Source organism: Phalacrocorax aristotelis, chromosome 7 (genome assembly GCF_949628215.1).
Source record: "Phalacrocorax aristotelis chromosome 7, bGulAri2.1, whole genome shotgun sequence".
Lineage (NCBI taxonomy): Eukaryota > Metazoa > Chordata > Aves > Suliformes > Phalacrocoracidae > Phalacrocorax > Phalacrocorax aristotelis.
The window spans coordinates 52,142,007-52,156,973 of record NC_134282.1 but is presented as its reverse complement, the minus strand read 5'-3'; the positions used below and the strand labels follow the sequence as shown (position 1 = coordinate 52,156,973).

Sequence of the window (14,967 nt, the reverse complement as noted above, 5' to 3'; positions counted from 1 at the left end):
GCACATCCTCTTCATACCAATGATTTTAGACTCTGTGTGTTTTCTTTTGTGTCTAGTCTGCTGCAAGGGCTTGGCGTGAGCTGGGGCCAAGGCAGCCAGTGGGGAGCATTAGTTCGGACCTTCCCACAGAGCTCTTGGCTTGCGCTGCAGTCTCGCAGAGAAATGTCTCTTCCCTCTGCTCCCCTCCTCCTTTGCAGACAGCCAAATCCCGAACTTCGTTTCATCACTTTGAGGGTGAAGTAACACAAATGACTTCTACAGACCAACCCAGGAGATACACGGATGAAAGCAGGCTCGGGATCTCGTCCCTTTGCTGCATGTGGGCTTGCCAGAACCAAACACAGCAGAGTACAGGGCTCTTCCTTTTGGGGAGCAGTGTCTGTTTAACAGGAACTAAATGGCCGCAGCCCTACAGTCTGAAACAGCAAGAAGCTCTCCAAGTTTCCCCAAACTGTCCCCCACTGCAGCTGAACTCCGACTTGGAGGAACAAACTAGTCTCTGCACTCACAGTCCCTGAGCTCTCCAAGGAGGCTGCTGGCAGGTACACTGGATACAGAGCAAGACAGAGAGGTTTCAAACACGGGTGCTTAAGCACTACCAACAGAAAACAACCTTGGCCCAACAACCACCACCCAGTGCTAACGCTTCGTCATTACAGATGAGCCACCATGCCAAATACATTAAGAAAGGAGAAAAGCTACAGCAGGTCCTGGAATCCACCACTCACATAAGTTTCATGTTAAAGTTCAATGGCAATTCTGACTTCTCCAGCTTGTGTTTATGGTCAGGATAGGGCAATGTCCCTTCTGCAACCTGAAACCTAACCCACGCTCCCATGTATCAAAGGAGAGCATCAGCTGGAGGAATGCGGGAAGGCTGCAACTCAGCTCCTCCCTCGGCCTTAGCCTTCAGACCACCAACCTTGAGAAACAGGCTGAAGCAGGAGACCTGGCTCCTAAACATCGGCAGGTCTGTGCCTAATGGCAAAGCATCTTCCATTAAGGTCACTTAGTTTCCAACCCTCTGATATATCTGGTGACCTACCCCTCCTCCTGTTTTTAAGAAAGGGAAAATATTGCTTCCCAGAAGCTATCAGGCCATCAGCAGTCAGGATAAACAAAAGGAAATAAATTCTTGTCTAGTCTCAACCTTCAAATCATTCAGGGATTTTGCAATCAACTTTTTAAAGACTCAAGTACTCCTGTGATTAGTTTTTGTTTATTTGTAATTTATTCAGCAGAAAACAGGAATGAAGAGGTTTCCTAGGAAGCAGGGGGAGTAATAAGGTTTCAGATCATGAAACAGATGCATCTAACTGCGAGTCACCAGCATCCTAGGAAATATCATTCCCTCCAACATTTATTTGAAATCCGAGATGAAATTATCCCTATCTAACACCAGAGCCCTTACGGTGCCCAAACGTTTTGCAGTTCTAGGAGTAATTTGGTTTCAGTGGTCTTAAACTGAGCCGTAGCGGATGCTGGGTCTATGAATACCTCTGCTACTTTCCCTCTCTCGTCCGAAAGGAGGACAGCTGTTTTATTTTGCTAGTATCACTTTCCACTTGCTAGGGTGGCTGTACTTGACCTCAGCGGTGGTAGTGGGGATTGAATCACCACGTCTGTGTTCCAGAGTCAACCCTGACATGCTATTCCACACCTCATCAGTGAATGCCCCGTTTTTGTTTTGTCTGTTCTGCAAAAATAATCAGAGTTTCATTACCTACCGAGTTAAACCCCTACAGAGCTAGGTGAAAGCAAAGTTTCCAAAGAGACATTTTGGCTAACAGCTGCCTGGGGAACACCAATTCCCTTTAAAGCTTCTCCACCATGTCAAAAATAGCATGCCAAAGATTTCCTCCATTAAAAAGTAAATTAATCTTACGGTCTTTTCCTCCATAAAACTGGGGTAAAGTTGTGCCTATTCAGGGCTAGGACATTAACTGTTAAGCAAGGAAGAACTGTCTAACCTTCGATAATCTCTTGCATAGAAAACAATTCTGAGAAGCCTTAAAGCAACCTCTGCACAGATCAAAACAGTAAGTTACAAGCATAGGTATTCTGGCCGCAATATGGTTTAGACATTATCTAGCATTAAACAACTGACTGAAGACATTCTGTACTGGATTTTCACAATCTTCTGCCCAGCTGACCTTGGTTTTCCCCTGAAAGATACGCAGCGAGCACCATCTACCGGGTTTCTGAGCACACGCCACCTCAAACTCCCGCAGACATGCAGGGAAACTCTTCGCAGCTGCTTTATGCTTTAGTTCAAACTGAAATTACCGCCTGCCAGCAATGACTAACAGCAACAGATCTCACACGAGGCACAACCTAAAACTGTCAGTGAGAGATGCACAAATTGCCCTACAGGTTCTCTCCAATGCGAACACCTAATACAGACGTGGGTGGCTGAGAGCTGATATTCCTACTTGCAGCATTAAAGCCACCCAGCAACAGCTCTGCTTTGCTCTGTGTCATTTTGGAGGTGCGAACGACAGAAACATAGTTGTTCTTTGCTATCAACTTTATCAGAGCAGATTCCAAAAAGCAAAGGAGTTAAAGAACTTTTCCTCAAAAGTCATTCCTGGGAACAAAGCAGTTGATTTAACAGTTTGGTCATCTAAAAACTTTTAACCATAAACTTATTTCTGTGGGAGTCACATCTCAATGTTCATCTTGCTCAGGTCATAATGAACCACAGTCCATTTTCCAGTGCCTGGGGACCCAGTACACCAGAAAGGTTGGGTCCACCCATGATAATGGATAATGAAAATACTTCACTTCTCATAAGTCCAAAATTATTTACCATTTGTGCTTAAAATTATCTATAACTGGGGGAGGAAGGGGATATGTATACTCATTTCTCTGCTAATTCAGCTTCTTATCAATGCCTGAAGCCAGACTCATACCATACAGCTGATTATCATCAAAAAACCTCACCATCTACGGAAAAGATGCTTTAGAAATGCTTTCTTATCCTCAGTAAGCATTGAATATTTGAATTCCATGATGCCTACGAGTGTTTTTTAGAACTAACTGACTCCCAGAAGCTCCAGCTGGGAGAACACAAGGCTAGCAGCTGTACAACTGCAACCAGTGATGTAACAAACCCCAGAAAACCCCCAAACCCACCCCCCACCCCCTTCTATTGGCATAAGGCAATAACTAGCCTTTCATAGACCAAACAGTCAAAGCAAAATGACTTCACAACCTTTACTTGCAAGTAGCGGGTAGGAGGGAGCAAAGAACTACAATATGTCATTTGCTCAGAAGCAAAATTGCCAGGTTTGTAATTTCTGCAGCACAAGTTGCACCCCTGAGCCTGCGGTCAAAGACAAGAGGAATTCTCCACAGGAGCCTGACTTCCACCTTACTGTTGTTTCCAGCTTTTGACTGATTCACAGGCTTGGATTGCTTGGAGAATCGTGTGTTCTGGAAGACCTGTCAGAGGCAGATTAATCGTTGGACCAATGGCAATGAAAGAAAAATACTGCAGCATCTGCCTCAACAGATGCTTCTTCAGAAACGTTTTAATCCATGTGATACAACACATTTCTAGACTTTTTTTTTTTGCTTTCTTTCATTCAGTAAGTCACGCTCAAGCATACCAAGCTCCTGTCACTTTGATATGTCTCATGAATTCAACACCTGACTTGAGCTTTAGGTTCCAGACATGAGCGCTTGAAAAGACAGGAATGCATTGAAAAGTCTGAAGAGCCAAAAGCATGTGTAGAACAGGACAAGCATGAGCAAAACAGAACCATTGTAACACCAACCCTACACAACTCTCGCAATTTTTTTTTCCTTTTGAGGCTTCCAAAATTTCAGTGATAATGCTGTAAATATGAAGGTAACAGAACAGTGCCTCCCCAAGTCCAAATAGCTCCAGTGGCTCTGCTTTTACTTCAGTAACATTCAGAAAAAGCAAGAATAAATTGAGCAAATAACGCTAGAGCAGCTCCTAAGTTCTCGCCAGTTCTTTGTTTTGCTGTTAGCCTCACAGTGCTGCATGACTTCTAAGACAAGAAAGTGAAAGAGTCATCAGTTTTGGGTTCTCCACATGAAATGCTCCTTCTTATACGTGCCATTAACCAAAGGCAGGTTGAGGAAAAACTTGGATTAGATTAACAACAACTCATCAGGTAAAAACTTCTCTCATCAGAGAAAGAGTATGACAGTAGAACATGAATTTACTGGGTGGATGTCACATAAATATTAATTAAGTAGGATACATACGAGTATATGAAAACAAAAAGGAGAGGGAAGATATTATAATCAATATGACTAAATAGGAAAGATAAGAAATTGATCAGAACAGCTAAAGATACCAAAGAAAAATCTACTGAACAAGGTGAACAAGTTTATAGATTAGAAATGGGATCTACGAGTTTAAAACAGTCACTCATATTGAAAAGCAAATAGACACAGTAGATTTTTCTTTTCTGAATTTAAAAGGCAACAAAATAATGTGCTCACATCACATGCAGGTGACTAAAAACAATCAGCTGGCATTAATAGGTGACATTAAATAGTACCTACTGTTTACAGTCAACAGGCCCAAAAAATAAATATGGTCTGAAGAGAACTGGATGAGATCGCAGATTAGAATAAAATAGGAATATTCCATTTATTCCCTTGCTAAATCTGAGACTTAATAAAACCAAATTCCGGCTGGAATACCGGTGGAAGTACCGGTAGACTAAGACTATACAACGAGAATATGCAGGAAGACACACGTAATTAAGCAATTGGCAAGGATTGTTGGATTAAGGGGTGGGGAGAGGGGAGGGAAAGGATAAAATTTAATTTAACTTTCCATGAATCAAGAATTATTGCAACATTTCACATGACAAGATTTTCCCGCCCTCCCTAGAGTCAACTGCAAAGTTGTTCAGAGGGATTAAGAATAGAAATTATTTAAACGCAGATACAGCTGAGCTCTGATGTGGATTCACCTTGTAGTACTACAGGACAGTATAACTAAAGGGGTCAACAATACCTAACATCGATAAAGCAGATGAGCCAGTTCTTTATTCAATTAACTGAAATCTCTAGTAGTCCAATACGGAAGAACTCTGCAAGATCAACACAAAGCTTGAAATTATTCAGTATATTCATCAAGCACCAAATGTTTCTTGTTAAGGAACATAATTGTTGGTAAAAGAAAATATATTAATAGCCAAGAATAGAAAAAAAAGGAAAGGTTGATCACACAGAACATGAGACTGCTCAGAAAAGCCCACCCAGCAAACAACACTGAAAAAGGCAAGTGCACACAGCTCCAGGTACGGTACGATACCAGGTACGGTATGATGCCAAGATGCTGCCTCAAATTCCAGTTGGAAGTACAGGATGTATTTGTGTTACAAATAGTTAACTCTGGAGAAAACTATCACAGGCAGGAAAAGATTCTCCAGATGCTCCCAGCTGAGGCTTAGAGTTATTCATCAAGATGTGGGGATACAAAGGTAGTTTAGGGGTCCGCAAGAAAAATCAAACTAGATAATCTAAGAGTCTCACAGAGCTTTAAACTCTGACGTAGAGCAGATACCCTAGACAAATCCCATCCATTCCTTTCACTAGAAAATATTCCATGTGTAAGTATCGCACAGCACCGCATGGATACTTTTTGCTAGGCATCCTATCAAAGATGAAGATATTTGACATAAATTATTTGGAAATGAAACAGGCTTCTGCCCTTAGAATCTTGCTTTTGTGAAACCACTATGAATTACAGAGAAGGACAGCTTTTTAAAATTTCTACATTACAGCAACTGTGCAGAACTTGTGCCTGACAAAAATTATACTGAAAGTCCTCAAAAACAAACAGAAAACATTGTATAAAAATAAATTTATTACCCAACCATGGAAACAGGAATTTATTCACTACCTTCAGCATTCACAGAGATTCCCTTCCTTGGTAGGGAAAAAGAAATGAGTATCACCAGGAATCCATGAGAAAAACATGCAGATGACAGCAAGATCAAATACTTGGGGAGGAAAGCCCTTAACTACGTTAAATGTTACAGGTGGGCATTGAAATAGTTGATATTACGACGAACTTACAGATGTCTTCTTCCACGTTTTAAAATACACTTATTGTTTTACATCCTGTGCTAATACTTCCCTCTCTTTCGGAGTCTTTTTTGTCGTACTAAGTTTGAGTGTTTGAAATCTGCACTCCTGATGAACCGTTCTTGAGTTCTGCTGGAACCAAGAATGCATATATCCATTGTAGAAGTCAACTGCTGTGAGCTTCTTCCTTAATACGACTGTTTTAATTCCAACCCAGCCTTCCTAAAAAAATAAAAACAAAAAATTTGGCAGTAAGCTGCTTCCATGTTTTAAAATTATGATCTTTAGCTGTCACCAGGCTGGCTTACAGAACACATTTTATTTAATGTCATCATGTTTACATTACAAGTCAAATTCTCACTTGCAAGTGAAAAGCCTGAAAGTGGAAAATCAAAGTCCCTTGAGGTATCAAATAAAAAGACTGGTGTTAATCCAAACTAGTTCAGTGCAGATGACAGATAATTAAGACAAAAGCTACATAATACACAAATACTAAAAACCTCATATTTAGGGCAGTGAATATAAAACAAATGGGGAAAAAACCTACCTTGCAACGAGCTAACAGTGTTTGGGACACTTTATGGTACAGTAGTGAACCAGGAACAGCTCCACAGTCATTTAATCTTTGATCTAAAAGCAAAGCAAGATTGTCTTGCATTTTTATGCCAACAAGTACAAAAAAAAAGTTTTAACACTTCAATCCCTTTGAAGCATGATAATCGTCTTGAGTCACTATTTTGGTCAAAAATATTTTACTGTATTCTGTGTTTTGTTATACCCAAATCAGCAGGGTAGAATTGGAACAGTCACTCTCTGGCACTGCTCCCTATCTCCTCCACCAACAGCCACTGAGCCCCGTGTGCTCTGGCATGCTGCTTGGCCCACAAGGCTCTCAGACTCACAGGCTACCACAGAAAACTGTTTCAGTGACAGTACAGAGGGAGAGCTTTCCTCGTGAGAGATCCCAGCTAAGGGCATTAGAAGAGGATCTCCTAACTAATGAGAGGATTAAAATCCTCCAGTCTCAGGATTCACAGGACTACACCTGCTGCTCTCTCAACATCATCACAAAGCAGAAATGCTCTTAAAACCTATCTTATGTTCATTTTTGGCACAGAAACTTATTGCACTGAGCATATGTGAGACTGACTTAGTTCTACGGGAGCTTCAGAAAGCAGGACTTACAGCTATTGTTTAGTGCACTTGGTTACTATCTTCGAGTCAATGTTTGAAGAGACAGGAAAATTTAACTTAACAGAATCATTTAAAAGTAAATACCAGCAAGACCAGGGATATTATCCACTTCCACAAAATCCAGAAGTTTAACAGTACTGCCCTTCCAGAGCGTCTGTAAAGGAAACTGGAAACAGAAGCAGATGACACACTGAGAATATTTTCACAATTTCCAGGCAACTGTCTAGGTTTTTCTTATGCAAGATACTGGTGATAATATTAGGGCAAAAATTTAGGTCTATGTCCAGATAAGAGATTTTCTTTATCTAGTTTTCCTTGTTCTTCTTCATCTCATTGACAAGCAAACCATTAGCGTGAGTTAAGCAACTGGCTATAGTAGCTGCTCAGTTGCCCCGTTTACTGTCATGCAAAGATGTGACTATAGTGTTCTGAAACCCTCCCAAATGCATCAGTGGAAATACCAGAGTTAAGGAAACAAAACTATTGGACACCTGGGATCAAAATCAAGAAAATTCTTCTCCACTCTAATTCCACCTCCAACAGTAAACTACGCTGGGATTTAAAAACGTGTGCTAGGTTTTGGAGGCTAAAGTAACTAAACTTGAGTTTTAGTCATTAGTTAAAGTATCTACACCAAACTCAGACATGCTACAGGACTGAAAAGGGTTTAAAAAAATCCACTGTTTTACCGTACTTCCTATCGCACGATGCAGTTGAATTATTTGTGCAGCCGTTTGCTGTTCCCATTTTATACAACTCTTAGCTATAGATATCTTAGGAGCTGGGGGGGAAAAAACAGAAATTAAAGGACTCCATATCTTGTTTTTGCATCTTTTTGCAAACAAATAGCGGTACTATTTTATCTTGTTTTAAACTATTTTAAAACAGATTTAATCCTGACCAATGGCAGGTTTACCATCTAACCATATGTACGTTAGACAACTGGAGAAAAGATTTTGTAGAAACCTCAAATTGGCATATTTATATTTTATTCTAAGCTGTCCTCTTATTTACCTATCACACTGAAAACAGATAACATACATTTACAAGCACAGCTATAACATTTCTGTTAGTATTATAGCCACAATGAATAACAAACTGGCACAGATTTTGTGACGTTGCTAGTGATTTTGATATTGTACTGGCATCTGGAAAAAAGTCAGTGTAGTAAGTCTGAAGAATTCTGAAGTATTTTTCTACTCTGTATGACTTTAAGCCAGAGAATACAGTGAAGAGATATATTATAAAGGCACCTAAGCAAACTATAACCCACCAGAGTAGGAAGAAAATTAGTTTTCCAAATGTTAAAAGGAAAAACAAACAAGGTGTATGACATACGTGTACCTACCAAATGTTACTCCTTCTTTTGGTTGCTCTTTTTTATTTTGTAAACTTTCAGGCAAGTTTTTCAAAACTGATATCAGCTGCAAAATTTAATTTTGAATTAAATATTAACAAAGCTAAGTAGAGTATATTTATTAAGAGTAACAGTAAATCCAAGACATACAAATACAGTATTTAATTCTTCACCAGTGAAACTTTCTTGTGAGCTTTTAGAAAACCGGTCACTATATTCGGAAGACTTGTATCATACACACAGTCACACTAAAGGCATCCTTCCCAGTGAATCACAAATAAAAAACCCCAAGTATTCTTTTATGGATGATCTCCTCTCTGGTACGAATCCTAGAACACGACAAAAGCTGATGAAAAAGCAGATATCCACTTCAGTGAAAGAAGCAACTGCACTGTTCCCTACAAAGCACTTGAGTTCCTCATTGCAGAGAAGCAGAAGGGCCATGCCCAGGACCAACACTGACAGTTTATCACATACCGCTCAGCTCTCCTCTCAGCAAGGCAAAGTGCTCACACACATTAAGTTTCAGATCACTCTCCTCTTATCGGTTGCAGTCAATTCAGAACAAGATTAAAAAGAGTTCTGTTTACACATGTGAAAAGCAAGGTACCAATCAGAAGTGACACTAGCTTGCATGATTTTACCATGTTTGCACCCATCTTTGATAACATCGCTTCCAGCTCCTTTGCAGTGCAGCGGGGAGGAACAGCAAATTCTTCTTGCTTAATAATTGGACCTACATCAAACCTACAGAGCAGAAAACATACAAGCTTACTGGAGAAAAAAACTCAACAACAGTTCCAAAGCTTGCATGCAGTGCATTAACTCAGTTACTAATTACCCATTTTTCCCCCCTAGAACTTCACTTTTTACACATTATCAAATAATGTTTGGTTCACAAGACAACGCAGAGAAAAGAGTATCAGATATATCTTAGCAAGTAAGATTCATCTCAACAAACCGAGGTTGTTAGGAATGCACAATTTACAGTTCAGACGCATAAGATCTTGTAAGAAACAACCTGAAGTACTCAGAAGAAATTTGTTTTGCCTTTCCCGATATCTATTATCAGACAAGCATCTAAGAAAGAAAGAATAACTATGATAATGTGTTTTCACAAGCCTTTTAAGCCAGAGTTTGTGCTGAAACTAAAACATAATCTCTTTCTCATCCCTACACAGGCAATTTCTTGTCCTCGGTTTCACTTACAGAAGGCTACAGGTGTCTCTGAAGTCTGAAAACCAGATCTTTTCTGTCATGTCATACCTAGCCTATCCACTGAGCTGTGTGACCGTTCTCTGTCTGCTCCCTGTATTAATGCTAAGAATTAGAGAACAGCCCTAGAGTTTAGACTGCAAATGACACAGTCAGTAAAACGCTGTATTTGTTACAAGTCTCATATGGCCAGATGAAATACCAAATATTAAAATTTGAAACACTTAAACACACACATTTAAAAAAATAGTGATTAAACAGAATGATTTAAATGATGGCTTAAGTGGCGACCATTTAAAGTCCCGAGAGGCAAAAAAAGCAGTGAGTTGTTTTGGGAAGCACATCTAACATACCTTTTTGGTCTTATTTCCATAATTGTCACACCAGTCACTTTATCACCATGAAGCACAGTGTGGACTATCGGTGCAGGACCACGCCATCGTGGGAGACAGCTGGGATGGACATTCAGCACACCACTGGATTGAAGCATTAAAATGTTAGAGCAGGAACAGTACATAAAGCCGAACCCATATGTAAATGGTTGCGCAACATTACACTGAAACTACTTTAAGAATTAACTCCTCAGACCTTATGAAGTGTTACTGGTTTAAATATACATTTAAAGGAAAACTCACACTATATAACCTTCAGTTTCTCAGTGAACACAGAAAGGGAGATGTGAGGAATAAAGGTAAGCACATTATGCTGAACGTATACCTAGATCTACATCAATGTGTTAAAGAACAGTGAACCTCACAACAGACATAGGGCTAAGACAGTGAACCCAGGCAAGAAGCTGACCTTTCCTGCTACAAGTCACAGGTGCTGACTCAAAACCAGAGCCTGCCTTTGTTAACAAAGCAGCAATGGATGTCCTGTCAACTCACTCACTATGGGAACTGCAGAATAAGGTCCTCGCTTAGGAGACGTCCGAACGATGCCACCACACCCACATCAAACTGCCCCACAGGTCCTGTGTGGGGCCACTCATGCACAGGCAGCTGGAGCTCCCGGGCACAGCTCCTCACAGGCAGGTCCCCAGGCAGGCGGGAGGGCAGGGTCACCACCTCCAGCCTGGACACCAGCGAGTCCCCGCTGGGCTCCCTGGGGTAGACAAGGCGCTTAAGGCCTCATGCAGACAGAGCAAGGGAGAGACGAAGGCCAGATCACCTCTGCCCCTCACTGTGCCTCTGTGCCCTTGCACAGCACCTGCCCCTCCAACTCCTATTCCCTACTTGGTCCCCAGCCTCCCAGCCCTGCCACCCCCAACCCCCTCACCACCCCTGGCTTCCTCCTTTCAAACCCAGACCCCCCTCACACAGTCTCTTCCCCCCTTCCAAGTCCTGCCCCCCCATGATTCTCCTCCATCGACCCACTCCTGACACCATGGTCCCTGTCCCACCCTAAGGTCCCTTCCCACCTCAGCCCAACCCAGTCTTTGCCCCCACGACCCCAGCTCATCTCCCAATGGTCCCTGAACCCCATCACCGGCCCCCACCTCGCATCCATCGGCGCCCAGCCCTCCCTCACCACCCACAGCCCCTCCCTCCGCAGCCCCTGACGTTCCCATCCCCTCAGCCCGCCCGTCCCCTCCCCTCAACCCCCCACGTTCCCTCAACCCCCCACGTTCCCTCAACCCCCCACGTTCCCTCAACCCCCCTGTTCCTGCTCCCTCCGCCCTCGTCCCCTCAGCTCCCCGTGTCCCCTCAGGCCCCCGCCCCCCTCTCACCGCCCCGGCCCCCTCCCTACAGCCCCCAGCCCCCTCCCCCGCCGGCCGGTACCTGGCCGCTCCCAGGGCTCTCAGAGCGGTGACGGCGAAGCGGTCGGTGCCGAAGAAGAGCACCCGCCATGGCGGCCCCGGCCCCGCGCGCCCCACCGCCCCGCGCGCCGCCTTCACCCCCTCGCGCCAGGCGCGCAGCAACCGGCCCCGCATCGCCGCACTTCCGGCACCGAGCGATGACGCGCGCAGAGGGCGCGGGACCCGCCTCGCGGGCGGGGCGGGGCGGGGCGGGGGAGGGGGTGTCGTTCGGCCGACCCCGGGGCTGGGGGGCGGCGCCATCTTGGAGCGGGGCGGTGTAGTGGGGAGCGGCCAGGGCGGGCCCGGGCGGGGCTGTGCTCCGGGGTCCGACCCTGTCTTCTCTTTCTGCGCCCTGTCGGTGCTGCCCGGGCGGGCGTCCCCCGTGGCGGTGGAGCCCTTAACCCTGGCCCTCGTGACCGTAAATCGGCCGCTCCGGCTCAGTGCGAAAATCACGCGGAAAAAGGTCGGGGCGGAAAGGGGTGTTGACACCGCAGCCACTGGTGTTCTGCTGGCCCCGATGCGGCGTTGGGAAGGCTGATTTGTGCCTGCCCCTGCGGACAGCTTTGTTTTAACAGTGATTATAATGTAAAGAATGTTTTCTTGTAAACTATGGGGTCAGAATAACTACTTAACTATCTTCTCCCATAACATAAGAATGAAAATATTTTATCGTTCTATTTAGGACATTCTTTTCCCCCATGCGAAGATGGTTTATTTGCACAGCTTTTCATTTAACATAAATTACATACACAAATTCCCTACGCACCTAAGTCACAGTATATCCCACACTCTTCAACACTAGGAATTTCTAAAACATGGAATGTGAGAATCTGGAAACATTTCCTATATGCCAGTGAAAACACGGGAATTACTCAGAAATTGCATGACAGAATTTGTCGGACGTATGCACGAGGGAAGGATCGCTAAGGAAAGTGAAATTTTGTGCCGCACTAACCAGCACTGTGCTTATTAGTTCCCTTTTTCAAGTCTGTTTTGCCCACTGTTAGGGCTTTCTTCTCTCAGACAAAGGGAAACAAATGAGAAAGTGCTGTTATGGGTAAAAAAATTTAGGTGGGCCATCCCAACTAACGTGCTTACATTCCTGCACCCTGAAAAAAGGAGAATACGCTGCCAAATACTGAGGTAATTTCCTAGCTGAGAATCAGTACATAAAAATCAATTGCTCCAGAAAATTTAATTCTCTATTACCTGGGGAGACCCGTGAAAATCCTCAGTTTAGTCGAATGCAGGACACTCTTCAGGTCCAGCCATCTCATCTCAGGGTGCATAGATGAAATGATATGGTAAAAGAAAAAGATAAACAAAAGGTAGCAAGGATGAAGGAACGGCTTCTGCTTGAGAATTGATTAAAGCAACCAGCAGTTCATCCTGAAAAACGGGCATGGGAAAAAGGGCAGGCAAGCAGTCTGTCTTATCATAGGTAGCATGGAGCTGGTAAACAGGGAACAATTAATTGTTGCACAATAATTAAGCTATTACAGGTACCTAACGGGTATCAGGCCCCAAAAGAAAGGAAGCCGTGTTCCACACAGCCTGTAATTTGACCACTTATCTCAGATGCTGAAAAAATTTGACTCCATAATATCTCGGATGCTGAAAAATACTCATGGTTTCCAGGAGCAGCCAGCGCAATTGCTGGAAGACAGGCTGGAAGGAGACGTCCTGTGTCGTGCCACGGAATACCAGCTCTCTGAGGTCTTGGGTGAACCACTGGATTTATCACCAGCACTCCAGAAAGGCCAAGGACGTACTGTGCATGTCTGGATGGCCCAAACGCCACCTGAAAGCTGGGAGTTTGAGCCCAGCACCCGGCTGCTGCTTGGTGTTAATTTCCAGGTATGGGAGCGCAGCACGGGAGGCACTGGATGTGTCAGCAGCACATCGGTGCTGGGTGCGGAGCTTCACCTGCTGCTCGTCAGGCGACTTAAACCCTGGAGTCGGATTCACAGTTCTGGCAGTCATTAAGGCTCCTGGAGATACTGAAACTCCATGCTGAGTTTTTGCCAGACTTGCACATGAAGTAATTAATGTTTAATTTGCAGTGAGTTTATGAAGTGGACTTAAATTCACTCCAGTATACTTGCTCCCAAGTAATTCATCCTCAGCTTTGATATGACTGTACAGTTCAGATACGGCTATTATTTAGTATTATGCCTTGGACACAGTGTACATGAATTTCAACCAAAGATTTATTACAATATAAATTTTTCCAGCAGAATGAATACAACAATCTGATTGTTTCATGAAAAAGGGGAAAAAAAAGCTCACAAATCTTGCTTTCCTGCTGCATTTGAACTCTGCTTTTGTACATGGGGGGAAAAAACCCAACCCTGAATGTTTAGTTATTCTGTAACCAGGCATTTCGGGTCAAAGACACAGAAGGGATCAAAAAAGATAAGCAAAATTAAAACACCAAGGTCAGACAAGTTCTTCCTAAGTCTAGTGAAGACAAAGCCGAGGAGGAAGCAGAACACAAATCAACGTCCTATCTCGACTTTGCTTCCTAGCCAAAGACACTGAAAGTGTCTCCAAGAAGTAAAAAGATATCTCCCGTTGAAGAGTGCCAGTGTTGTCAAGAGAAATATGAAATGAAACACTCACAGCCATTGCTGAAGAGATTGCTCTTGAGTGCATTCACAGTCCTCTGGGGAAGGAGAGGATTACTGGGTGCAAGGGCCAACTCTAACCAGTGGAAAATTGCTTTTACTTCCATGTACATCACACTGAGTCCTAAAGGCATCTTGGCCACCTCCCTGTATCTTGACATTATTTCTGGGGTGCAGGGAAGGGCGGGGGGAATAGGAACTGCTTTGCTGGTGCACTAGGGCTTGTCCCTGACACACGCCACTTCACCCAGGGGCGGTGAGCGGAGGCAGCCCATTGCTTCACCACTGGCTGTGGGACATCGGACTTGCAAGGGCTGCAGCAGGGCTTTGGGGGGTCTCCTGTGTGGGAGGAGCTGCCGGACAGCTCACCTGCACACAGCCCACAGGCTGGATGGGACCCAAATAGCCGCTGCGGAGCCGCAGATGTGCCCATGGTGTCCCAGGGGCTGCAGGCACCCTGTCTCCTCTGATCAGGTTTCTCCACCTGGTTTCAAAGGCTTCAGTTTAGGGAAATGTGGGTTTTACCATCACACCCAGTTTCCATGCAGCTGTTGGGGAAAATGCATTTTTGAATTAAAATATAGATACATAAATCAAGTCGTGTAGGAAATTGGGAAGAAAACAGACCTTCTGGGGCTTTGCATTCCCCCTCCTCCTGTTACAGTCACCTCTTCACCGTGGCTAGTGTCTCCATCCCT

The 14,967-nt window shown here is 43.9% G+C and overlaps 1 protein-coding gene across 1 annotated transcript; it reads right to left on the bottom strand.

The window, feature by feature from the left end:
* Positions 1-5,837: 5,837 nt before the first annotated feature.
* On the bottom strand, positions 5,838-11,841 carry MTFMT (mitochondrial methionyl-tRNA formyltransferase). The gene is made up of 9 exons (XM_075100715.1): positions 11,626-11,841; positions 10,736-10,948; positions 10,198-10,320; positions 9,274-9,376; positions 8,621-8,696; positions 7,962-8,053; positions 7,357-7,438; positions 6,626-6,708; positions 5,838-6,300 (listed from the first exon to the last, which is right to left on the bottom strand). Exons 1-9 carry the CDS (start codon positions 11,775-11,777, stop codon positions 6,100-6,102), a joined length of 1,125 nt encoding a protein of 374 aa, XP_074956816.1. The 5' UTR covers positions 11,778-11,841; the 3' UTR covers positions 5,838-6,099.
* Between the last annotated feature and the right edge of the window lie 3,126 nt (positions 11,842-14,967).